The sequence below is a fragment of the Thamnophis sirtalis genome, unplaced genomic scaffold (assembly GCF_051295495.1).
Source record: "Thamnophis sirtalis isolate CommonGarterSnake01/CBP01778 unplaced genomic scaffold, rThaSir2_p1.2 scaffold_3, whole genome shotgun sequence".
Taxonomy (NCBI): Eukaryota; Metazoa; Chordata; class Lepidosauria; order Squamata; family Natricidae; genus Thamnophis; species Thamnophis sirtalis.
In genome coordinates this window covers 148,357,629-148,385,163 of record NW_028261383.1, presented here as the reverse complement: position 1 = coordinate 148,385,163, position 27,535 = coordinate 148,357,629, and the positions used below count along the sequence as shown (strand labels likewise).

Below are 27,535 nucleotides of genomic sequence, written 5' to 3'. Positions count from 1 at the left end.
TAGGCCTTGATAGTATTGCCTGCTTGTTAAACAGATTTTCTCCCTGAATTTTTCCAATGACTGTATGAATGAGAGGATGAGTGAAAGGGTTGGGCATTCACCAAAGAACAAACTGTATCATCCTTGAAAATGGGCATTCATTTTTCATTCTCCATTCCTTTCAAACTATAAAAATAGAAAGGCAAATGTGTGTTAAACAGCTGTTTGCTTCCTCCCTCCCCCAGTCCTGATATACAGGCTAATGTTTGTCATGCATTTTATGAATGTATGACAAACATTTAAATAATGTACACTTGCATTGAACACTGAGATGCTGAATCTAAACTGGTAGTCCTTCAGTCTTTGATGAACAGTGCAAGGATTTGGACTTACACTGTTCATCAAAGACTGAGGAACTACCAGATTTGATTCAGTTCTCAGCATTTGATGAGGTCCCTCCTCCGATTCTGATTTTTTATTTCATGAAGGATTTCTAACCTACCTTTCCTGAGTGTTCAGGGCATATATATCACTGAAGCCAACATCTAGAACCGGGGTGGCGAACGTATGGCATGCATGCCACAGGTGGCACGTGGAGCCATTTGTCAGGGCATGTGAGGTGTTGCCCTGTCAGCATGCGCGCTGGCCAGCTGAGTTCAGCCTTTTTTAAAGCCATATTTCGCCCTCCCCAGGCTCCTATAAAGCCTCTGGAGCCTGGGGAGGGCAAAAAAAGCATGGAAAAATGGAGGGAGCTCCTCTCATGCGTGCATGCGCACTGGGGGGGTCGCATGTTGCATTATGGGTGCGGCACGCCGCGCACGACCCCTCTGTGCTCCCCCCCATGGCATGCGAGCCAAAAAAAGGTTCGCCATCGCTGATCTAGAGCATTATATTTTATCTTAATATATTTATATACGAGTAATAAGCAGATGAGGTTGCTTTGTATACAAAGCTCACTTTTGCTAGAAATCGGGAGAGTGAAATGGCAGCCATCACTGTCCCTGAAGCAAGTTTTACATTTCCTTGTCTTAAGAAGAGTTAAATGGTGTCATGCTGAATAGCATCAGCACAGTGGTAAAATAAATGATGGAGAGATAAAAGCATTTCTTAGCCTCAGATTGTGAATAGCTGGCATTCTACTTCCAATCCTCAGTGAAACAATCAAACTTGTGCGGAATTCATATAAAAATTGTATCATTAAAGGGGAAAGGTGGAAATATTCCTGTAAAAGGAATTTTAAGAACCAAAGTAGCTTTAATGGGCCACCTAAGGGAAGGAAGCAGGAGGGCCAGCCTAACAGTGTTTGAATTGCACATGAGAAATGATCCAAAGGTCTTTGAAAGAAATGAACAACAGATTTTCATGGATTCCTGCTGCTCAGTGGGCTTAATGAATTGTCTGCCCAGATGGTGCTAGGAAGAAATGAGATTTGAATGCAGTTATGATTTCTGGATCAAGTGGAGGCAGGGAGACTGCAACAGGGAAATGTGTGTGTCGCTCTTTTCTGGACAGGACACAATCTCTTCTTTGAAATTGTATTTTATGATTCAGAAAGAACCTGCAAAAGCTTCTAGCTGTGCAAACCATTATTCAGAATTGCATTCGATCATTTGGGGTTAAAATTAGTTCTGGTAATTTCTTTTTGGATGCTGGGGGAAAAAATAAACAGGTGGAAGGTGATGCATAATCCAGCCTTGCAGTTTTATTTCTGCAAGAGTGTATTAAAGCTTTGTGCCTGGTTGATCTACGGAGAATCCCTCTGCAAATGATGATGTAAGATGCTCAAAGTTCATGTCTACATTACAGCATTGTAATTAAATGAAGCAGTTTAATTTTAGAAAGAGGTACTCTATTACAGCAATTACACATATGTGCAGTGTATTAAATCTTTTAGAAAACAAATTACATTTGGGGGTCTTATAAATAGCAGTCATCATGGCTTTTAAAGAAGCCTTTGTGTTTCTGTTATCAAGCCCTGATTCACTATTTCAAATAAAAATGTAATTGCTTTCCAGGGTCTGTGTCTTCGTGTGATGCTTTCCTGAGTCTCTTCCAGAACTACGGGCTTAAACCAGAGGCAATATGTCCCTGTGCTACATCTCCTGAAGCAATGACAGTGGCTATCCGGAGGTAAAATTGGATCTCCCTTTTCCAGGATATTTCCATTATCTGCTAAAGAGACACTATTCATTTCCATTTCATGTACTGTATCATTTCTTATCTGGCATTTCAGAAGCTAAAATTAGATTCATTTCTTGAACAGCTGCTTCACTATTAAATACAGTAACTGTGGTCTTCTCTTCGTATGACAAATAGTTCTAACACGTTTATGATCGATACATCCATATTGAACATTGAGTGGAGAGACAAATAAAAATGTTCTGATGGAGAACAAAGGGCAATGAATGAAAAATGTTTTTGCAATGAATGTATGATATTGCAGAACTATAAAAATATCTATAATGTGTTCTGTCTTGGTATTTTTATTTTACACTTATATCATGCAAAATATATCAAGGTTTTTTTGAGGGGAGGGATTCCAGTTATCCATATCCTGTGCAAATCTGTTGCATACTGTTATTTAATTTAAAGATTGTAATGGATATTTTTGAGGGATACAGTGACTCAATGGCTAAGCCGCTGAGCTTGTAGATCAGAAAGGTCAGTGGTTCGAATCCCTAGCGCCACGTAATGAAGTGAACTCCTGTTACTTGTCCCAGCTTCTGCCAACCTAGCAGTTTGAAAGCATGTAAAAAATGCAAGTAGAAAAATAGGGACCACCTTGGTGGGAAGGTAACAGTGCTTAATGTGCCTTCGGCATTTAGTCATGCCGGCCACATGACCACAGAGACATCTTCGGATAGCACTGGCTCTTCAGCTTTGAAACAGAGATGAGCACCACCCCCTAGAGCCGGAAACAACTAGCATGCATGTGCAGGGCAGCCTTTACCTTTTAAATGGATATTTGTCACCTTACATTTTGCTCATATAATTACTTTTCTCACAGTCTAGCAAGTGATTACAATTTTTTCTACTCTTACCTGAGAGCAAACATTCAGTAGAACTGTGTTTCCTAAATGAATTTATGCTCAGGAGGCTCCTGAGCCAAGGTGGCGCAGTGGTTAAATGCAGCACTGCAGGCTACTGCTAGATCAGCAGTTCAGCGGTTCAAATCTCACCGGCTCAGGGTTGACTCAGCCTTACATCCTTCCGAGGTGGGTAAAATGAGGACCCAGATTGTTGGGGGCAATATGCTGACTCTCTGTAAACCGCTTAGAGAGGCCTGAAAGGCCTATGAAGCGGTATATAAGTCTACTGCTATTGCTATCCTTAGCCATTATTCCATGGGATTTACTGTGTCAGTTCCTTTCCAAATACTTGGTTCTGATGGGAATTGTAACACTCAGATGAGTAGAAAAACTTGGCTATCTGAAAATAATTTCAAAATGATGGAATCCAGCAGTGTCTTCCTGCCTATTACCTTATGGCGTAGGGATAAGAATAAGTGAGATAAGTTCAACTTTTTTCCTGTAGGAAACCAGGCGCAGAATTAGTTCCTTTTTTGCAGATTTTGTAAATTAATGGGAGTTGGAAACTCAGTCCAGCCTATGGCGAAACACCCAGTGATTTACTCATAGATTCTGATTCATCTTCGCACAACTTTGTGGTCATAATGACATCTGCCTTTCTTTCCAGACCTGGTGTTCCTGGGGCACCTTTGCCTGGAAGAGCTATCTTATCAATGAATGGTCTGAGCTATGGCGTCATTCGTGTAAATACAGAAGATAAGAATTCTGCTCTCACCATACAGGATGTTGGTCATGTTATGCCAGGTGGTAAGTGTCCTTGGAGAGGAACGATAAGTTACACAGGCTCTCTGATTGCTTCCTTCAAGGTCCTGCTGAGATGCAAGCTCCATTTGGATCCTCTTGCCCCAGTGTTTCCTTTTAAGAATTGCAATTGAATTTTAAAAAATCGGCACCTAAGCTTGCTTTATTTCGTTTTCCCTTCTTCTTTTTGCGTCTGTGCATCCATGGGCATAGGCTGTTTTATGGAATATAATCTTTAGATTGTAGATTTGAGTGCTCCCTTCTTTCTATTAATACTGTGTGTGCCGTTTTAAGAGCCTCTTTGGCTGAAGAGTAAAGGAAATGTGTGCTTAGATTAAATAAATAATAGGAGTAAAGCATCCCTAATGCAAACCACATAGCTTACTTTGCTACTGCTGCAGCCCCAGCTGTTGGGTATAATCCTTTGCTGTTGCACTCTTGAGCCTCTGCATGCTGACAACAGATCTCTTCATTTACTTGGATATTCAAGTCTTTTGAGGCTTATTTAATTCACCGAGGAAGAAAATGGGACATTGTGTTTGCCTAATCTTTTTTCTGCTTAGGGTTCACATTACCTAGCTTTTAGGGTCCTATTGGGTCTTCCCGCATGCTTGCAACTAATTCTCCATCTCCGCCCCTCCCTCCTATCCTGTGTGCAGAAATCTGAAAATATGCAGAGTAAGTGAAATAGCTTTTGCATGAACAGAATTCCAGAAGCAGGCTTTTTCAGGAGGGGAGTAAAATGTCCAAGTGCTTTGTTTGACTCAAATTTTTTAAACAGCAAATACAACTGTGGCCACTAACATTAATTTAAATATGCTGTTTGCTTTCTATATAATAGGCAACCATATTGTGCACTCAATCCTTAGAATGCATTCAGCTGCCATTGTATTTCATTTCCTGTCTTCTTAAATATCTTCCGTATTTTCAGCTAAATTCCTGTCCTTGTGTCAGGTGAGGACTTTCATAATACCATGTGATTTGTTCTAGGAATGATGTGTATCGTGAAGCCGGATGGCTCCCCTCAGCTTTGCAAGACAGATGAGATTGGGGAAATCTGTGTTAGCGCCAGAACAGGAGGGATGATGTATTACGGGCTCAGTGGAGTAACGAAGAACACATTTGAGGTATAGCAATCAAATTGCATTTTCTGTTTTGATTTGGACTATATCAGGTTTTGTTCAGTTAGCTGTTTGGAACAGGTCCATTGTATTGCTAATTTGCAGTGTTGAAAGTAAATGTTGTTGAAAGTGAATGTTTTAAGAGCTGCAGTGGCTCAGTGGTTAGAATGCAGTACTGCAGGCTACTTCTGCTGACTGCCAACTGCCTATATTTTGGTAGATCAAATTTCACCAGGCTCATGGTTAACTCAACCTTCCATCCTTCCGAGATCAGCAAAACGAAGATCCAGATTGTTGGGGGCAATATGCTGACTCTCTAAACTGCTGTAAAGCACTGTGAAACGGTATATAAGTCTAAGTGCTATTGCTATTTTCTGAAGCTTTCTTTGAGCTGAGATTTCAAGTGTGTTATCTGTGCTCTCAATAGCTAAATTATACCAGCTTAATTTTCACTATTTAAGCAATAACTGGGGAGGCAAAGGGCTTTCAGGTTTCATATTAAGCAATAGCACTTAGACTTATCAGCAAGTCCACTGATTTGTTTATGATTAAAGTTAAAAATATTTTTATGATATGACAGCATACTATTAATACCGAATCAGAAGTACTACTTAAAATGAGCAAATTAATCATCCACCTGAACTTTTAAGTGTTGTTAATCACTTTGAAGCCAATTTAGAATGGGCATTCTGCTGATGTTTTAACATGCTGGAAGGAAGTTTATTGAGCATAATATATTTACATAAGAATTTTTTCTGATGTATTATAAGACTTACATTTTTACATTGGATGTCTATCCTGTAAAACTAATTAATTGCACAGTTGGGCACCATCAAAATATTAAGCATTTCTTAACAGCAGGAGATTTCTCATTCTGGTTGTTAAGAAAGAAGAAGTACAATGGGAATAAATACAGAAACTTCCTAATCTGTGAACAGTGGTTCCTTAGTCCTCTGTTTACCTTGCCAACATATTCCTGCTGGCAAGTCGTCCCTTGTTAATTTCTTCTGAAAATGAAGTTTTTGCAATTTAGGGTTCTGTTCAGGATAATTGTAGATACCTGTTCTGACCCCCTCCTCCGTCCAGTAACGAAAGCCGAGACAAGCGTAAAATGGAATGTCCTTTAATTAACAAGACCAGACTCTCGGTGGCTGAAAGCCAAATAAACAAATAGATAAGGACTTAGGCAGCAAGTCCGACAAACCTTGGCAGCAATGCAAACAAACTCTGGCAGCAATCCAGCCTGCCAAGTTCGTTTCTCTTTAGTTCCAAACGTTGACTTCTGCAAGAAAGGCATGGCACAAGCAGTCTCTTTTATAGTCTGGGAGAGGAGTTTAATGACCATCAGCTGAGCGTAATTACCTCCTGTAATTACGTAGTTGTTCTTGACGCTGAGTAGCCCTTCGATGGGCATCCCAGAACAACTCACAGTTGGATTCTGGATCACTCTCTCTTTTCTCCTCCCCACTGATCCAAGGCTCAGGCGCCACCTGGTGGCCAACCAGTCTCTCTGCGCCCTGCTCAGAGTCGGAACCCTGTCCAGGGTCTTCCACTTCCTCCAGGGCTGACTCATAGGGCCCCTTGCTGTCGGAGTCTGGTGGCAGCTCCAATGGCTCCTGCCGGGCCACAACACATACCCAAGGAGAGACTTCTGCAAGGAAGAAGCTCACCTTGTCTGGAATCCTTTTCTGGTCTCCAATTTTATTGTGCCTAACTGTGAAGTCTTTTTGTTAACTTGCTTGTTTTCAGGGTTTTTAATTGGCTCTGGAAAATGTCAATGCTGTGATTAAATTGATAAAGGTGCTGCAGTAAAAAGAACAGATTTTTCAGCTCTTTTGTCTTTTTCCAGGCAAAAATGCTTTGGCTGTTTGATCACCAACAATCTTTCTCTTCTTCCAGGTCTTCCCAGTGAATTCAGCTGGTTCTCCTGTGGGAGATGTGCCTTTTGTACGATCTGGCTTGCTGGGGTTTGTTGGGCCTGTACGTTTCAATTGCCTGTATTATTGTTGTTGTTGTTGTTGTTGTTTGCTGGGGTTTGTTGGGCCTGTACGTTTCAATTGCCTGTATTATTGTTGTTGTTGTTGTTGTTGTTGTTGTTGTTGTTATGCGTCAACCTTTAGGTTGATGCTGAGTTCTCCCTTATCCTCCATTTCTTTAGAGCCCAGAAGTACACTTCACAGCCTTTGTCATCAACATATGCATAGAGTTATTCACTGCTTTGCACAGTGGCATTTCACAAGTTGAGCCTATGAACCTGGAATAAACTGCATAAAATGGAACATGAATCCGAGTTTAACTATTGACTATACACATATTGTTAACCGAGCCCCTCCTGCTCTCAGATATATCAGTTGTAACTAGGAGCTTTGGTACATCCTTATTCCTTCATTGTCTGCGCAGTAGCAACCACAAGGAGGAAAAGACCTCCCTTTCCCACCATATACAGAATACAGAAGCATATCATATTTTGACTAATACACATTCTGTGCTTTTAAATTGGAATAATCTTGGTACATGATTTAGAAATTAGCCCAGTGCTACAATTTCTGCTTTTTGTAGGGCAACTCATTACCATTCGCCCATAAGCCTTTATAAACAGTCTTGTGTTCTTTTGCCTGGATTTATTTACTTCTATGTGTCATAAATAGTAAATGCTTTTTTAAAAAAATTTTTAATGTAGAGATTTCTAGGGTGTGGAAGCAAGGGGTGCAAGGGGGAAATTTACATTCCAGCAAAGTTAGATGATGGTTAAAATAGTAATAGACATTTTATAAAAGGCAAGGGAAGCACTTGACATTTGTGATGGGCATTTTTTTTTCCTTTCCTTTTTTTCCTCTTTATAGGGCAGTCTGGTATTTGTGGTTGGAAAAATTGATGGGATGCTCATTGTTAGTGGACGCAGACATAATGCTGATGACATTGTGGCCACCGGATTGGCAGTTGAATCCCTAAAGACAGTTTACAGAGGAAGGTTAGTCTACATCTCTCTAAATAATACTATGATAACATTATATTTTTGATGGTAGATTGCTGGAATCAGGCTGTTCAATTAGTAATGTTCTTCTATGAATCCAAAGCAGTCTCTTTGTCATCTAAATGGCAGATTCTTATCTTCTACTGAGAGCAGGCTGGGTTTCCTTTCTTAATGTCTTCCTGGCTCAGTATCTCCCATCCTGAAAAACAAGAAGCAAAGAAGAATCTGCCATTTGCCATTCCAGCTTTCACCAAGAATGGTCTGCAGTTCAGGCCACCCAGCAAAACACGGGATGGAGGGGGGGGGGGGCGATGATTTTAAAAATCTCCATCTAGACTTGCAGTAGGATTAATAAGTGAAGAACTGCATCTTCCTATGAAAACATTCTCTTTCTCCCCAAACATTTGACAGAAATCATTTTATTTTTTGCCACCATCCCCCTCAAAAAATGCAGTAGAAAAAGACCAGTCCCAAAGAGAACAAAAAGGCTCCAGCATCTCTCCATCCATAATCAGCACCCAGATAAGCATAGATTATCTCCAAGGTTAACTTCAGACCAACAATCAAGTAAGCAATACCCCAGTCAAGAAACTGCCAAAGAGCCATCAGTAAACAGCTCAACCAAAGAATGTCGTAAGTGCCCCCACCCACCAAGACAGACAGGCAAGACACCAAAGTATAAACTGACAGCAAACAGCAGTCCTTACTACCGGTGGCACTGATGACGTTACCTAGTTAGGGTAATGAAGTATCTTCAAGAAAACAAGCAATCTGGGGGAGCACCAGGACCTCTCAGAAATCCCCCCCCCTTTTTTTATACGGAATAAACACAGGCCAGCATTGCTAAGGGGATGGCTGCTACCTATGACCTCCCCATTTCCCCCACTTCGAATTGGCAGTTTTAATAATTCTAGTACAGATAACAGATTTCTTTATTTTTATTTCATTAAAATATCAGTCCAAAATATGTGGCAATTAGCGTTGCAGGCTGCCATCTGTTTGATTGAAACAAAAATAAAATAAAACAACCCCCAAAAATCTAGTGCCAAGGATTTGTACAAGCAAAGGATGTGGTGAGGACATCACCCTGCTGTCAATACTGAAACTTCGTAATGCCATCCCATTTCATGAGAATTCATGTTCTTTGCTCTTAATGTGCTTTAACATTTGGTAATCTCGTGCAGTTTTGGTTTTCTGCATATCTCCCAGACACTATTTGGGATAAAGCTGATCACCCTGTAAGGCAAACAGAGCCCATCCATACAACCTCTCTTCTGTTTCTTTTTAGGATTGCTGTGTTCTCTGTCACTGTGTTTTATGATGAAAGGATTGTGGTGGTAGCTGAACAACGGCCTGATGCTTCTGAAGAAGATAGTTTTCAGTGGATGAGTCGTGTACTGCAGGTCAGATTAGTCTAGGACAGCTTATTTTTTTCTCTCTCTTAATAGATGGGCAGTAGCCACCATTGACTTGTATGCTTTCATGTACAACAGAGTCATTATGAGTAGTAGGAGTGGAATTTTTTGATCCTTATGAGACAGTCTCTCAAAATTGAATGCACCTCACCCTAACCATGATCCCATCTTCTTCAATTTCTCATTTCATGTGCTTTCGCATTTGTATTGCATCACAAATTGGGCATGTAGAAAGTTCCTTCTGTAAATATCTGCTAATACGTTTTAGTCCGATTACATATTATTTATTTATATTTCATGTTTCTAAACAGTCCATCTCCTTGAGGCCTTGGGCAGTGTACAATATTAATTGCAATTACAGGTCCTCAACTTACAATCATAACTGAGCCCAGAATCGGGAGTCATGAATCGTGGCAGTTTAGCTAAACAGATCATCATGTGATCATGGCCAGGGGTGGGTTGCTGCCGGCATTACTGCCGGTTTGGTGCACAAAAAATTTGCTCCATGTGCATGCACATTTGCACCTAAACAGGTTTGTGCATGCGCACAACGTTAGAAAAGGAAAGAAATTACACTTCTGCGTATGAAGATTGTTCTGCGCATGGGCAGAACCTAAAATCAAGATGGCAGCACCGGCGATAGAACTGGTTCAGGGGCGTGGCAGACCAAGTTACTACCTACTCGCCCGAACTGGTAGGAACCCACCATGGATCGTGACCGATTTTGCAATATTTTTTGCCGTGGCACCATGGTTGTTAAGCAAATGCCATGATCCTTAAGCAAAGCCCACAATCTGTCAAGCAGCAGGGGAATCAGGAGATTCAGGCAGTTCAAATGAGTATAAAGATTTATTGAAAGCTTAAGCTGTCTACAAGAATGATTGACCAACTGGCCCTTGAGGGAAATGCGCTGGCGGTAAGAGAGACATTCAAGGTGGGCTGGACTTAGATCTTTTGCAGGCACACAGGGACTCATAAATTACAAAGCATTTGACTGCTCAGCCTGGTCATCTCCTACACAAGTGGTTTTGCCACTAACTAGAAGTAACTACCAGTTTACAAAAAACATGAAATATTGTAAATCACGATCACATGACCATGGAACACTGAAAACTGCCATTAATGTGAACCAGTTGCTGACTGCTCAAAATTTAGTTATCATGTGACCATGGGGGGGGAATAGCCATGAGAAGTTTGAGTCTGAGTTGTAAGTCCTTTTTGGGGGACTCCATTGTATTTATTGTAACTTCAAGCAATCACTAAGCGACTTGTTGTAAGTTGACAACTTGTAAAGGCTTTTTAAAAACAACTTATTTTTCAGTACTTGGCCAATTAGTCTACTCCTTTCTAAAGCTATCTAGAAAAATACAAATAGCTCTTCAGTTCAGTTCAGTTCAGTTGCGTTTATTTATAGGCCGCCCTTTTCCCTGAGGGGACTCAGGGCGGCTAACAACTTATGGGAGGGGAAGACGTACAATAACATAAAAATACAGTATATAGTTAAAATCAAACAACATTCATTCAACATTCGGGCGGGGGCAAACTATGGTCTTTACCCCCAGGCCTGGCGGGATAGCCAGATCTTGAGGGCTGTGCGGAAGGTCTGAAGGGTGGTGAGCTCTTCATAGTTCTGGAATGTCAACCTTTGTTTTCTTGATTCGTAGGCAATTGACAGCATTCACCAAGTTGGAGTATATTGCCTCGCTCTTGTTCCAGCAAATACTTTGCCAAAAACTCCTCTGGGAGGGATTCATATATCTCAAACCAAACAGCACTTCCTGGAAGGGTCATTGCATCCATGTAACATTCTCATGTGCCCACACACGTGTGTAACCAATCTGCCAAAACCCAGGCAGAAACAACCAGGTAATTAGACAAAACTTTCCTTAAGAGGATTAAAAGTTCTTGGTGTAGGTGAAAATGTTACTTGTCATAATGGAAAAGGAGTGGGGCCAGGGGTGAAATTCAGCAGGTTCTGACAGGTTCTGGAGAACCGGTAGTGGAAAGTTTGAGTAGTTCAGAGAACTGGAAAATGCCATCTCTGGCTGGCCCCAGAGTGGGGAGGGAATGGGGAGTTTGCAATATCCTTCCCCTGCCACGCCAACCAAGCCACGCTCACAGAACTGGTAGTAAAAAAAAATGAATTTCACCACTGAGGGGGGCTGAGTTAATTCCTGGATAAGTAGCTGGGGGCACATCTTCACGGGGGCAGGTCAATGGACAGGCTCTAAAGTTGTGCATCAGACATGACCCTATTATTTTCAAGCATTTTTTTTCTGATGCAAAGCTCATTTGGAATTAAAAGTAAATACATGATTTAAGCAAGAAAAATGTTTCATGACACTTACGTTGTAATTTTTTATTGATGCATAATACTGTCAGTGGTCTACTTTTCCTAAGTGTTTATACCTTGGTATGTGCCAGCAGGTGTTGGTCCTGCCTCTGTGATGGTGGGGAACCTGGTTGCAGGGAAGCGTATTGCACAGGCCTCTGGGAGGGATCTGGGACAGATAGAAGAGAACGACCTGGTGAGAAAAGTGAGTATCTCTGCCATACTTTCCAAACTTCCTCTTGGCCCTTTCGCGAATGAGGAAGCATGGTGGTTACTTTTTATGTTGGGAAATGCATCTTTTCAAAATCAGATAGCCGTGTATCAAAAGTTGTGGGAAGGAACGGAAGCCAATGTTGGGTAAGACCCGAGCCAATGCAAGACTCTTAGCTTATGGTTTGATTGTTTCTTTTCATTTCCCACAAAGAGCAAACAGCATAGTAACAGATTGCTCTAACCTGAGTCTGAACTGTCACTTCCATAATTCTTTAAAATAAAGCCAAGAGTTGCCAACTTCTGAAATAAAAATGCTGTAATATTCCTAGCCATTGTTGCTAAACCTTATCGCGGATTTGTTTCTATGTGTGCTTTTCTCCTGCTCCTTAAATTCTAAGAATCATTGATGTCATTCTCTTACTCACAAAAGGATATCTGCCTCTTTGCTTAGGCAAGTAGTTAATGGCTTAATGAATGTAAGGCAATATTATACCGCACATGTACAGTCACTCAATGGGTGTGAAAGAGATCTGTATCATTGGATTGGATTGTGGTCCTGGACAGGTGCAGCCAAGCCTTACCTCAATACCATTAGAGGGATGCGGTGGCTCAGTGGCTAAGATGCTGAGCTTGTCAATCAGAAAGGTTGGCAGTTAGAATCCCTAGTGCCACGTAATGGAGTGAGCTCCCGTTACTTGTCCCAGCTTCTGCCGAACTTGCAGTTCAAAAGCATGTAAAAATGCAAGTAGAAAAATAGGAACCACCTTTGGTGAGAAGGTAACAGCGTTCCATGTGTCTTCGGTGTTTAGTCATGCCGGCCACATGACCACGGAGACGTCTTTGGACAGCACTGGCTTTTCGGCTTTGAAACGGAGATGAGGACCACCCCCTAGAGTGGGGAACGACTAGCACATATGTGCGAGGGGAACCTTTACCTTACTCCATCAAACCTAAGACTGCCTCTACAACAGGGGTGTCAAACTTGCGGCTCGCGGGCCAGATGCACCACACACAGGCCTACCCACCTCAGCTCCACGAAGAGAAAAAAGGTCACGATGCGTCACATTACGGCAATGGGATGACGCAGGTTTGACACACAGAGACACACCTCGGTGCTCTACAACTTACTGATTTTTTTCTTTTTCTTTTTGCAGCATCAGTTTCTGTCTGAGGTGCTTCAGTGGCGAGCACAGGCGACTCCTGAGCACATGCTTTTCCTCTTGCTCAATGCCAAGGTAAGAGATAAAGGTTTTGCATTTTCCCAATGTTTGTGTGCTTTGAACTCCTGTGACGTCTCACCCTTCAGCCTTTAAAAACATTGCTGTTCTTCCAGACATGAGGTGATAGTTTATGGAGCTTGGTTGGTTGGTTTGGTTTCTCTTTGAGGGACTTTGTCTGTTTGAGAAACATGGGGTGTTAAATGACTTTTAAACCTACACAATGTTGCCGACATTTTCATTCACATCCATCTAGCTTGGTGTAGGTTAGCATTACTTCCATTTGAAAATGGGGTAAGGCTAAGAGACAGTAACTTCTTCATGCAAATATTGGAGAAGGCGTTCAAATCCATGTTGCAAGTCTTAACATTTCCCCTTAAAACTCATGAGATTACTTTCATTTTAACTCTGATGTTACGCCATACCCTCTTAACACAGAGTGTCAGCATATCCTGTAAAGCCAATGGCCCTAATGTTCCTTGAAAATCATGTTTTGCCTCTGATTACTCAAGAGAGCAGCTTGTCTTTGTTTCTGAAGCAATTTCTCCAAGCTGGGCAGACTTTCAGAGTTTGTTTGTTTTTATTCTCTGCAAGGGGGCCCCTGTCTGTACAGCAACTTGCCTACAGCTGCATAAGCGAGCGGAGCGAATTGCATCAATTCTGTATGAAAAGGGACACCTCAATGCTGGGGATAATGTGGTGCTGCTCTATCCTCCTGGTAAGGAACACCGAGAATCCGAGGGGTGTGGGGTGAGGAGGGGGAGTTTACATGGGATTCCCTGCCAGGTCTAAGGTGTAAACTTTCATGAGGCACTGAACTACAGGAAAAGGTGGCTGCACCTATTAGAAGTGAAGCCTTTGATATGTCAAGTTGAAATTCAAGAACTGAAAAACAAATTAGAGCAAGAAATTGTTTAGATTCAGGGCCCCATAACCCCGTGCCACGGCCCATTACCAGACCTTGAGCCATTTGGAACTGGGCCACGGAAGTGGCGGATGACACATGCACGTATGCATGCATCCCCACTCTTGCAAGCAGCGCAAGCAGCATGCGTGCAAACTCCTCATGCACACAAATGGGGCTGCCCATACACTTGCCCGCCGCTTGCACAGAACCATCTCCTCCCCCTCCCCCCCTCCCCCCCCGGCCCAGTCTGCAAAGCTGTAAAAGTTGAGAACTCAGCTTTAGAATATGAAGAGGTAGCTAAGGCAACGACGGTGTGAACCTTTTTAGGTTCAGCGTGTCAAAAATTTGAAAAATGCCGGATGACTCTGCTGGTATGTCACTCCCCCAAAGAAAAAATAAACAATTGTTTGCATATTCATTTTTTTAAAAAATTGGAGCAGCTCTGGATTGCACAAGGCCTTTGTTTTTGAAGCAGCTTTGGAGAATGCCCTTCCGTGGCTTCTGCAGCCTCTAAAAACCACATGAAAACATGCCTCATTTTTGCATGATTTTCGGAGGCTCCGGAAGCTGCGTGACTTTCAGAGATTGCGCAAGAGCACACCCATTCTCATCCATCTTCCAAAAATCATGCTAGACAGGGGCATGCTTTGAAGAATAGTTATTGACAAGTGCTAGTGAATGCTAGTGTGTCACCCAAAACGTCACCTTTGACACACATGTTATGGATTCACCGTCATTGGGTGAAGGGGATCTCTTTGTGTTTCTATCAAACCACACTGGTGCTTCCTTGTCATATTTCAAATCCCTTTGTCTACCTCATATTCTAATTGAAGCAGTAAGAGACATGTTTTCCTGCCAGTAGATATGGTCCTGACACATTCATATATAGTCCCAAGAATTTTCAAAAACTTTCAGCTTCTTATTTTTTAGCTATATGTATATCCATATTCTATGTTGGAAATGTTCAGTACTTGTTTGGACAAATAGCATTTAACGATTATGAATCTACTACAAAAAATCATTTCTTCTGTTTTTTCCGGAATTTTCCTCTCCACTAAGAGCAGGTTTCTGTTTTAATTCACTGAAGTGGTTTGTAAAGTAGACTGCTTCGAATAAACTCCCCTTTGAATGTTTTTTTTCCCTCCCTTCCTCTTTCACAGTGGCTTATTTGTCTTATTTTAATCTTTTGCTTTGTGTAGTCAAGTTCCTTCAGTCTGCCTCCTTGGCTTGCTGTCCTATTTGTAAACTTTGTCTTAGTGCTGTGACTCTTAAGAAGCTTTCGGCCAAAGCAAACATAAATGGAGAAGGATGATATGACACTGTTTCTTGGTCTTCTAGGCATTGAACTCATTGCAGCGTTTTATGGCTGCCTGTATGCTGGCTGTATCCCAGTAACTGTCCGGCCTCCACATGCTCAGAACCTCACTGCCACTTTGCCCACAGTCCGGATGATAGTAGATGTGAGTATAAGAGCTGAGCGTAAGCTGTCGCATCTACATCAGTGGCTCTTGCCCTTTGTTTTAGAATGGTGGCTTATTGTGCATCAGTTGAAATAGAAATTATTCTGTGGGAAATTTGTTTTCTGTTGTGATATCATTGGATTATGATAACCATTAGGACTGGAATTGTCACTGCTAAGCAACATGATTTTAAAGTGTAAGATCATGTGACCATTTCACTTTACGAGGGCAGTTCCAGCAGTCCCGGTTGTGTTGATAAATGAGGTCTATGTGGTTCATTAAGTGAGGACCTCACATGATCACGACTTGACTCCCTGCCCACTTTCTTACTTATTTTACTTGTCGAAAGCCAGCAGGGAACATCAGAAATCAGGGGATACTGTGATGGCCTGAACTCCAAGCACGGTTTATAAGCAGCACTCAGCACCCTTGCAAGTTTGGATAGTTGGTTGTAACCTGAGAACCACCTTATGCTGATTATCAGTGAGATACTAGAAAAATATTAATATTCCTGCCCTGTAATTCATGAATCATTAAATATCAGAGCAATTAAGTTTCTTGTGTTCAAGTTAGAAGCTTTTTGCCTTCCTGATCATCTTGGAAGTTTCTTAGGTTTATTTAGCCTTTAAAGCCACACATTAAGGGGAACATCGTTATATTTTAATAGAGAATGGTAACATTTTCTGTCTAATGATTTGATTTTCTTCTCTGTAACCCAAAGCTACAAAAGATACAAATGATACTGAGATAAAAATCAAAATTGTATTTTCACTGAGTTCAGGATCTTTACTGAGTTTACTGGACAAAAATGATAAATTGTTAAAAATCAAAAGAAATTCTTAAAATGTAAGGTAATAGAGAGGATACCAAAATCTGAAGTGCTAACTATAGAGCACGGGTTCCCAACACCCAAGCTGTGGCCCACTACCAGGCTGCAGCCTGCTCAGAACTGGGCCACGGAAGCGGTGGGAAAGCACACATGCGCGCATCTCCGCTTGTGCTCACCACTCAAACAGAACCACCACCCCCTTCCCTCCCTGTTGGTCCGCAAAGCCGGAAAGGTTGGAGGCCACTGCTATAGAGTTACAGATATTTCACTTTCTTTGTGGATTGACTTAGTGTAACGAGGCAAGTCTCAGTGTGACTCATACGCCTGCTGAATGGGGCTAATATAAAGCTATAGTACAAGCTTTCTATATGAAGAAGGCAAGAATCTATGAACTATTTTGCATGCTAAAAATGCACTGTATAAATGATTAATGGCAATGCTGTCAAGAATGATAATTAACCATATTTATCGAATGTATTTTAGGTGAGCAAAGCTGCCTGTATTCTCACAAATCAAATTCTGATGAGACTACTGAGGTCCAGAGAGGCGGCGACTGCTGTTGATGTAAAAACCTGGCCAACCATAATTGATACAGGTGAGACAGACCTTGCTAGGCCATCAAACTCATTCCCAGGATTTCCAAGCAGTTATAATGCACACGCGAGCCATGAGCCAACTCTGTTTTAGTTAGAATTGTGTTGCTTAGCTCTGTTGCATTTCTGCATGTCATTCCAATGTTCCTCCCCAGGCTCATTCAACAATAATCACTTTATTCTTTATATGTTCCAGATGATTTGCCCAGAAAGCGGCTACCTCAGGTCTACAAACCACCAACTCCAGAAATGTTGGCATACCTGGATTTTAGTGTTTCCACAACAGGGATGCTTACAGGAGTAAAGGTATAAGAGTGCTTGATGTCTTTGATGCCTGTGTTATAGGTAGAGTTCTGAAATATTTCTAGTTTGTTTATAGATAAAGAGGGCATCATATTTTTATCTGGGCATAAAAATCACTGAATGGCTAAAGTCAGATATTAGAAACTGTAATACATGAAGGAGAGCAAAGTAATCTTGCTTGGCTTTGAATTTAAAAGGCACTTTAGTGGTTCTCATAGCTTTGACTGTAAGATATGAAAGACAGTAGGGTGACATATGATAGAACACCATTTCTCAGTGAACAATGCTCATGATCTTCTAATAAGCTGGATGGAATAAGAAACAGCTTGTATTACCAAAGAAGGTGTGGCAGATATACAAGGACAAGGGCAAGTTCCCTTCTCAGCTTAGGCTTCACTGTTACCAATTCCTGGTTAACAGTGGGGAACAGAAGTGTCACCATGTAACAAGGCCTTCTTTTTGAAGAGTATTGACTCATTCTCTGGCCTGTTCTCATGGCCATAGTGCTGTGATGGCGAACCTGTGGCATGCATGCCAAAGGTGGCACACAGAGCCCTCTCTGTGGGCATGTGCGCCATCGCCAGCTGCTCTTCTGGTTTCCGGCACGCCAGCTGATCTTCCCGTGCCGGAGCCCCAGAAACCTGAAGACCAGCTGGCCAGTGCGCATGCACACCGGCCAGCTTGTCTTTGAGTTTCCAGGGCTCCGGTGCGTGTGTGTTCCAGTTTGGGCACTTGGTGCCAAAAAAGTTCGCTATCACTGCCACAGTGTACCCCCTCCAGGAGTAAGGATGGAAAAACCCTGGAGGGTCCCCAGTGGCATAAACAAAATATTTGGAATATAAACTGGTGGACAGCAATAGCAGTTAATACTTTAATGCTAATACTAAGGTGCAGTGTGAACATCCAAATTTAATTCCTTGTTTAGTTCATGCTCTGAGTTTCATTTGGCTGCACGGCTCCTGGCAGAATACAGAAATACGTATTTCCCCTTTTTTAAAACAAAAAGTTATATAGATAAATATGACAAAATAGGGTGAACAATGTAAAAGAATTGATTCTGGGTTTTGCTGATGCAATGAAAAATCCTACTATTTTCAATATTGACACCACATAATATATGGCTACTCATATGCTTATGTATTAGTGATACTTTTATCATATTCAAATACATGTTGTCATGTCCTTCTATTGTGCAACTGGGATTCAGTCTCTTCCCCCCCGCTTCCCCCCCTTCTTCTTCTTCCCACAGATGTCCCATGCATCAGTCAGTGCCCTCTGTAGGGCCATAAAGCTCCAGTGTGAGCTGTACTCCACACGGCAAATTGCCATCTGTCTTGATCCCTATTGTGGCCTCGGCTTTGCACTTTGGTGTCTTTGTAGGTAAGAGTCAGGATGTAATTAGAACTGGTGGGTTTGCAGAAGATAAATTTTTGCTTGATATAAATTAGAACATCTATCTTAATCCAGTGAAATGCCTGATTGTATGAGCTTGTATGGGGATTGGATATCAAATGAAATCTAATTCACATGGCAGAACTCTTAAGCAACATGCAGTTTTATTAACTAAACGTCCAGTATTTTCCTGATGATTATTAAAACATCACAAGAGTTTTTGCACTTTTTTTACATGATTATCCTATATCCTATGTTTTGACGTTCAGTCAATCAAATCTTTATTATGGTCATGGACCGGCCTAAGGAAAATAGGCTGGTATTGACATTTTTTCCATGTCGTCAGGGAATCATTGTTATATGATCCAATCCAGTCCATGTCAGTATCTGTCAGGTGTTCTACTTCATTCTGTAGATTTAAACAAATAGGTGTGCAACCACTTAAGAAAACTTCCATCTCTCCCAAATGTGGGTGCAAATTGGTATATACAAGGGGTGGTGGTATACACTTACCTTCCCTACTGGTTCGCAAATATGATCCTTCTGTGCATGCACTTTTGGCAAAAAAAAATGGCCTAAATGGGATGCCATAATGCCAGGCGCAGGTAGGCAGAGCCACCTGCGATTTCGCTACCAGTTTGGGTGATCCGATCTGAACCAGTAGAATACCACCTCTAGTATATACATGTTTCAAATATGTAAGCATTTATGCTTGTTTTTGAAGTGATGTTTTAAAGCTGTGAACATTAGAAATCACAAGTTGGTGTTTTTCTTAGGATATATTTCAGATTGGCAAATAACATTATTCTTGGGAGGGAAAATCCCAAGACTTTGGTGGATTTGCCTAATATCTCTAGTTGACTGTGGATCTACATTCAACAACATGTTTAATTCACTATGAATTAATTGTTGTAAACAACAAATTCACACCAATTATTGAAACTAATTATTGAAATCTTTTGTACGCATGGGATATATAGTTGGGGGAAACTATTAACAAATCAGAAATGGCTTGTTTCTTGTAGCAGGACAAATAACTAGCTCAGAAACAATATTGAGATCAGTTTAATCACAAGCTTCTTTGAGAGCACATAATGATATACCTTTTAAATATCCCATGTTTGTTACACAACTGCCTTTGACAGTAGTCAGTCCGTGATTTAGGCAGTCCTAATTAAGGCAACAAATGAGAATGAATTACTAATCTATCTTGGATTGTATATTTGTGCAGAGAAGGATCAGCAGTTTGAGGCTGAGGATAATATTTTAGGCTGTCAGTTTAATAAAATCTGTCTATATTTGATTAGTGATCTTCTCTTGCAGCGTGTATTCTGGTCATCAGTCCATTTTAATTCCTCCTATGGAGTTAGAATCAAATCTTTTCCTGTGGCTCTCAACTGTAAGCCAGTATAAAATACGGGATACTTTCTGTTCCTATTCTGTCATGGATATGTGTACCAAGGGGCTTGGGAATCAGGTGGAAGTATTAAAGGTAAGAATCCTATCCCTCCACCCCCATCCTTTTAAACATTTTAGAAGATCTAGTTTACTATTCAGATTGTTAGAACAGAATATTAATTTCATACTTATCTTGTAAGTACCGGTGGTCCTTGTTTAACAACCATTTGCACTGAAGTTGTGACTATTGCAGTGTCCCCACAGACACAGATCAGATGCTTGGCAACTTCCTCACTATCTGGAAATATAGAATTTATCAGATTCGAATACCCCAAATTTATTTATTTTTTAAAATGTTTGAAACTGCTTATATTCCTAGACAGTACTTTAATAATTCTTAGATTCTTGGTTAGGACTTGAATAGTTTCCACCAATCTTAGATTGTGAATGTAATTGTAGATTACCCACACTAATAATAATGATAATAATCAAGTTTGCCTCGCTACCTTAAAAACAGTTTTTAAAAAAGTATAAGGTAAAGGTTCCCTTCGCATATATGTGCTAGTCATTCCTGACTCTAGAGGACGGTGCTCATCTCCATTTCAAAGCTGAAGAGCCAGCACTGTCCGAAGACATCTCTGTGGTCATGTGGCCGACATGACTAAATGCTGAAGGTACACGGAACACTGTTACCTTCCCACCAAAGGTGGTTCCTATTTTTCTACTTGCATTTTTACATGCTTTCGAACTGCTAGGTTGGCAGAAGCTTGGACAAGTAATGGGAACACACTCCGTTACATGGCGCTAGGGATTAGAACTGCTGATCCTTCTGATTGACAAGCTCAGCATCTTAGCCACTGAGCCACCATGTCCCTAGAAAAATGTATAGCTCAGTTCAATTAGGAACCTTCTACATACATCTTATGTTATGTTGAACAATCTATCAGTTTTCTCTAAGGTTCCAGTTTAGATTTCAGTTCTGTGGTCACATACAGTAAGTGTATTTCATAATTAAGTACCATACTTGATGTGGTTTGGCTTTTATAACTATATGTCAATCAGCTTGCTATTGAAAATATAAATATTTTTATTTATTAAACTTGTTAAAATAACTTCAATACAGGTAGTCCTCAGCTTATGACCACAAAATTTAACCCAAAATTTCTGTTGTTAAGCAGGAGTTGTCAAGTGAATTTTGCCTCATTTAACAATCTGTCTTGCCACAGTTGTTAAGTGAATCAACTGCAGTTGTTAAGTTAGTAACATGATTGTTAAATGACTTTGGCTTTCCCATTGACTTTGCTTGTCAAAAGTCCTCAAAAGATGATCACATGATGGCTTCTGTAGCCATCATAAATATGAGTCAATGAGCCAAGCATCCAATTTTTGATCACGTGACTATGGCAATGCTGCAACAGTTGTAAGTGTGAAAAACGGATTTTTTCAGTGTCATTGTAACTTTGAACAGTCACTAAATGAACTGTTGTAAATTGAGAACTATCTGTAGTTTTTTTTCTTTTTTAAATTTTTATAATTTAATTCTTGTTAAAATTGCTTTGCTTATTTTTTTTTCCTTTTACTAAATATGTGTAGATGCAACAATACAGTGAAGACATTAACACTAAGTAATAATCTCGACTGAAATCCTTATAGTACAATGTATACTTTAATCTGTAGCATTTTTAAACACTGTTCTAAATCAAAATGTGAAATACGTTTATGCTTGTAATAATGATATCCTACTTGTAATTAATATTGATAAAATTTTCTCTATTTTCAATACTAAGTTATCTAAATAATAGAATGTCAGTAATTTTCGATTAGTGCTGGGTAAGTATCAGAAGATACAATGTATTTAGATTTAGAGCAAAAGAGAAAATGGAAATTTTTGTTAAAATGAAATTTGGCCACTCTGTTTTTGTTTTAGGATGAAATAATTTACTTTATCAGAGATGGCAAATTATAGTTAATTGTTAAATGCAGGGACATAGATTTACCATATTTTTCAGAGTATAAGATGCACCGGAGTATAAGACGCAGCAAAGTTTTGAAGAGGAAAAATTTTTTAAAAAGTTTTTGCACTCTGCAAACCTCCCAAAAATGGCCCATTCCTCCCCCCCAAAAAAGGCATGAGTAGCCTTTAGGGAGCTTGCAGAATGCTCCTGGGGGGATGGGGGTGGGGGCAAAAATGAGCAAAAAACAGCCCGTTTTTCACAAAAATGGGCCTGTTTTTCTTTTTAAAAAGGGCATAGATATCCTTTAGGAAGCTGATAGAGTGCTCCTGGAGGCTGGGGGGTAGTTAAATTGAGCAAAAAACCAGGCCATTTTTTTTATCATTTCTCCCTCCCCAGCCTCCAGGAGCTCTCTAAAAGCTTCCTAGAGGCTATGCACGGCCATTTTGGTGAAGGGGGAGAGGTTTCGGGAGGCAAAAAATGCTGTATTCAGTGTATAAGATGCAACCAGATTTTCAGCCTCTTTTTTGAGGGAAAAAGGTGCGTCTTATACTCCGAAAAATACGGTATGTGTGCATCTCCCTCTCGTTTTATGCTCTGTAGCCACGAGGCTGACATTTTATATCTGATCATGATTGTGAACAATCTGATTTTTTTCATTTCATCCGATATGAGAAATTGTGCTTCATTAAAAATTAATAATAAGCCAGAGTTTTGATAATCTTGCTTTACAGACAAAAGCTGTGTGATCCAATTTCCTATGTTGACATGAAAAAGGAAATTGCAGATTGATCCAAATTGTCATTAGAACTCTTAAAGGTCTATCTTCTTTGCATATAAAGGGAGAAGAAAGGCAAACATGGAATCCCAGGGCTCTGGCAATAGAAGTGTTGCTCAACACAATATCTTGTTAGATTTGGTTGGTGTAAAATTCTCGGCTGATTCTTCCACTTCCATTTCCCTCAGCAATGGGGCTGTTGAAACTCCTGTCCAATGGTTTATTTATAGTTAAACATGCCATAAAATTCAAGATGACTTCTTCCACCCAAATTAACAATACAAGGGATTATACTTTTTGCTCTGGATTCTGGTCAGAACTAGTACATGTCCTGAACTTGAACAAAATGTTACCTGTAAACAAATGTGCTGTAATTGTTCTCTACCTGTTAATGCTCATGGAAGGAACTGGAAGCAGTGTTCATATTAACCAAGCTAAAGCATAGTTAAGTGTTGTAGGTGAATTAGATCTGAATGTTCAGTTTTAGGTATAGATTTTCCTCCACAGGATTTTGCAAATTAATTGTACATAACTCAGTACAGATTGTTAGAAAAGATAGTTAAATGGTAAATTCCTAAAATGAAATATAGTGCACATTATGTTCTTTAAAACTACACTGGATAGCAGCCGATGTTTTCGTTTTAATGGTTTGAAAACTTGAGGGTTCACTTAAATATTTGGATGTTGGAGTTTTGTTAGAGTTGAGTTGAGAAGGACATGTCACTCCCATTGTTAGAATTTTCTTCACTGCTGCTTTAGATCAGTATCTTGCCATTGATTCAACAAATATATTGTTTTAATTATCCAACAGCCCTCGACAATACACCCCGATCTGATTTTTTAAAATACAATTCATATCTTTTGATCCTTCAGTTTCTTTTTTCTTTTAATCCTAAAGAATTGCAAACGCTTTGGACCTTCACACAGCTTTTCCATATGGATCTAAATGATGTGGGAAGAGTCCTATGGCTACATTTTGCTTGGTTCTATATTTCTGAAGAACAAGATAAATAAAAAAGATGGGCAAGTGTTAGTGATTTCTTAGTGGTTTGCCTAATATTAAAAAACCAAGCGCCTGATTATGTTTTTTAGATGATTATTAGAGCAAATGAACTCCCAAGTACTTGGATATTAACTGGAGCATTGATTAACATTATACCTGCCTGTTTGATATGCTGTCATTTCCCCCCCCAATAATTTTAACCTTTCTGTATTAACAGGCAAGAGGTATCAATTTATCGGGAGTTCGGACATGTGTTGTGGTGGCCGAAGAACGCCCGCGTGTTGCACTTACTCAGTCTTTCTCCAAGCTTTTCAAGGACATTGGTCTATCATCTCGTGCAGTCAGCACCACCTTTGGGTCAAGAGTCAATGTAGCTATCTGTTTACAGGTAACAGTGAAGATTTGGTAGATTTATTTTTAGAGATCAGGGGCTCTGCACATTAGCAGGATTCTCAACCTTTTTAAATCTGTTTGTTCAGGGGTGGGTTGTTGTTGTTTTGGTTGGTTTTTTTTTTTTAGCTTCAAGAATTGTGATTGCTGATTTGCAGGCTTTTTTTAGTTACATGGACTCATTCACACTATATATTGCTTATTTTTTTAAAAAAATATTAACCCTTCTTTGTGCTGTGAAAATAAACATATGGCTACTTATACAGTGGAACTCTCTAGTTAAATATAAATGAATAGATTAGATTAATAAAACATTTTTTAAAAATTCAGTTTTTCACTAATATTTTCCAAACTGAAAAAGTAAAGTGGGACTGTGCTATTAACTAAAAGTTGTGGAGCATCTCTCAAGAAAATGTATACGCAGGTATTCTTGGATTTTCAGCAGAAATATTTTCTTTTATGTAATATCTCCCTTATTTGACAGCATTGGACACTTGTATCTAGTTGGCATTGCTCTCATTGAAAGAGCCTTTAGTATTTATCACTTAGCAGCAGAAAATATGACACATTTAAAAATAATCTCTGTTATTGTTATAGGGAACCTCAGGGCCTGATCCAACCACAGTTTATGTGGATCTGAAATCATTGCGACATGACAGGTATTATTATTTTTATTGTATTTGGTTTTTGACTGAATTCTGTAAGAACAGATCATTTTGATCATTTCTGAGTGTGCAAGTTATTTCACTTCTTATCAGCAATAACCAGCAGGCACAAGATTATGAGTAGTAGTTCAGAACTTCTGGAAGTTGATGGATGGCTTATCCCAGATTTACATACAAATTTCTTGATTTCCCCAAATATGATTGTATTGGAACAAATCAGTATTTATCATTTATATTATGCTAAGCATATGGTGGTAGCGATCCTTTCAGAAAATGAAAGTGCAATTTCTAACATTCTTATCAGTTACGGATTTACTTTCTTTCTCACCAATAATAAAATTGGCCCAATATTTAACATTCCAGAAAATTATCTTCTCCCACTAAGAGAATAGCCATTCCTTCTGAATTTGCAGAATTCCTAAGATTTCAAGTATCAGTCTACCAGTTCAGATTATTTTATAAACTTTTTTCCCTACTCCAATAAATATTATGAACTGAAGACATTTACAGTTCAATTCCCTTGGTATTCTTACACTTTTACTATATTATATATGCATATACGTTCTGAAAGTTCTAAAACAACCCTATAATGAATGGCTAGTCAATTCAGATTGTTAAACAGGCACTCAGTACTTAAAACTAGCAATTTACATAGACTCTTAGAGGTAGCATTGTAGGGAGAGAAAAATGGCAGTGGGGCTGTGGGGGATTCTTTAGCATAATAGTTGGTGTTAGACAGGATATGGTCAGTGATTGTCCTGATCAAAAGGCCTTGTTGAAGTGAACAATAACAGGATGTTACTCCGGAATTTTTGGTTTTTCAACAGTCTCTTCCTTTACATTCAGTATTACAAAATCATAATAGGGATCTCTCTGTATGTGCATGCGCGTACAAGCATGCACATGTGTATGCACACACACACACAATTTTCCTCATTTGGCTCAAAGAGGATAATTCAAATGTACCTACATTTTACTTAGTGGTTCTTGATTTTATGTTACCGAGTGGATAGAAAGCATTAGGATCATTTACAAGGGAGCGGGGAAATACTAGCTGAAGCTCATACATGCTTCATACATGAATTTTAATGATGGAAAACATTTTCCATTGGTTTTGCCACTCTAGATTAGAACCTCTCCTTTGAAATGCAGGCTATCACTTTCAGTATGTGAGAGCTTTCTCACATTTCTTCTTTTTGTTGGCAACATGTAATAATACCCAGCAAACCAAACCTCTTCCCATCTCTCCATATTTATGTCCTAAGATTAGCAGAAGGCAATATATTTCAACAGAGCAGAAGCTAAGAAATCAGCAAGAATCAAAAACTATATCTAATTGGGATGAAATATTATTGATTCTAATAACATCTCAATTCTTAATTCTTATGTGAGAATGACAAGGCAGATAAAGGCATATTTATTAAGGTAAATTTATATACAACCCATTTCACTACTCAATTTCACATCAATTTCACAAAATCGCTGTCAAGTGAATGGGCACCTGACAGCACAGTCATATGCTGAAACATAAAGAAAATGCTTTATTTATAAGGAGACCCTAGAATGAAATACCAATTAATAAAGAAAAACATAAATTTAACAAGGGTATTTTATAAAACAGGCAAAGTATATGTTTGGTTAATGGCACTTTTTCTGGGTATTATAAAAGAACATTTCCAGAGAATATGGGTATTTGCTTATATTACTTCTCCAAAGAACTTGCCAGATTATACCTAGTGCAAATATTCCTCAGCTAAATTTGCCATTATCTTGCTAATAAACAACTATCAGCCAAACAAATTGGGAGATTGAAGGTACTTTGTCAATGTTATTTGGAATGATCATCTTTGGGTTTTTCATTTCTTGAATCATGACTGAACTAAGAACTTCAAAGTTGAGTGTGTTTGTATGTAAAGTAGTTGTGGGTGGATTGCGCAAATCAGGTAACAAAAATAATTTATACTAAGATAAAAGCAGCTGTTCAGAAATAGTGGTTGATTTGAACTTTTGGCCAATCCCTTTCTCTCAACCCAACCCGCTTCACAGCATTATTGTTGTGGGGAAAATAGGAAGAGGAAGGAGTATTAGGTAAATTTGCCACTTTGGGTTATTTATGAACAATAATAAAGGTGGGATAAAAAAAATAAAAAAATAACTTAAAATGTAATTGATGATTCTGTGGTGACATGAATTTAAACAAAACGGAAGAAAAATCCTTTCTCATTAGTGTTGTTTGTGTTATGTTCAGAATATTAAAGAGTAATTTAAGTTTCTTGTAATGAAGGTTCTTAAATCACAAGTATGTGATTGTGTTAATTTTAAAAATCTATCTCCAGAGTGCGGCTAGTTGAAAGAGGTGCTCCCCAGAGTCTCTTACTCTCCGAGTCAGGCAAGGTAATAATACATCAGTTTGTAAGTCTTTGTGAATCATTTGCATGGAACCCAAAGGAAACAATAGAATTCAGTCAGCATTTGTGATTTGGGCTGTACAACTCCTGTGTAGGACAAAAAAAACCCTCCATTCTGCAGATGTATTATAGATTGTTCCCCAATGGCCATTTAAAATACTAGTTTTTCCTTTGCTAAGTAATGAGTTTGATGAGTGTCTGGCCTTGTTGAGAAAGCAGGTGGAGTTGGAAATGGGTAATAATGCTAAAATAATTAAGAATATAATTCAGGTTAGATCTAGATAGCTCTGGTGGAAATAGAGAAATTGGAAAAATTGCTTGAGCTAAATTGAATCCCAACAGCAGAGATGTCAAAGTGGGAAATGTTTCTAGGCTA

At 39.5% G+C, this 27,535-nt stretch overlaps 1 protein-coding gene across 3 annotated transcripts in view; it reads left to right on the top strand.

The window, feature by feature from the left end:
- Positions 1-27,535, top strand: part of DIP2B (DIP2 acetate--CoA ligase B (putative)) — a 195,350-nt gene that overhangs the window by 160,323 nt on the left and 7,492 nt on the right. For 2 of the 3 annotated variants that reach the window (XM_087710365.1, XM_087710363.1), the window contains 18 exons: positions 1,995-2,109; positions 3,676-3,815; positions 4,800-4,936; positions 6,830-6,910; positions 7,774-7,901; positions 9,193-9,307; positions 10,984-11,185; positions 11,744-11,856; positions 13,019-13,099; positions 13,676-13,799; positions 15,327-15,448; positions 16,761-16,872; positions 17,067-17,176; positions 18,423-18,553; positions 19,889-20,057; positions 23,914-24,084; positions 24,684-24,745; positions 27,088-27,145. In XM_087710365.1, the coding sequence (XP_087566491.1) occupies positions 1,995-2,109; positions 3,676-3,815; positions 4,800-4,936; positions 6,830-6,910; positions 7,774-7,901; positions 9,193-9,307; positions 10,984-11,185; positions 11,744-11,856; positions 13,019-13,099; positions 13,676-13,799; positions 15,327-15,448; positions 16,761-16,872; positions 17,067-17,176; positions 18,423-18,553; positions 19,889-20,057; positions 23,914-24,084; positions 24,684-24,745; positions 27,088-27,145 (2,171 nt within the window). The remainder of the gene's footprint in view (positions 1-1,994; positions 2,110-3,675; positions 3,816-4,799; positions 4,937-6,829; positions 6,911-7,773; positions 7,902-9,192; positions 9,308-10,983; positions 11,186-11,743; positions 11,857-13,018; positions 13,100-13,675; positions 13,800-15,326; positions 15,449-16,760; positions 16,873-17,066; positions 17,177-18,422; positions 18,554-19,888; positions 20,058-23,913; positions 24,085-24,683; positions 24,746-27,087; positions 27,146-27,535) is intronic. The other variant, XM_087710364.1, reaches the window with a different exon arrangement.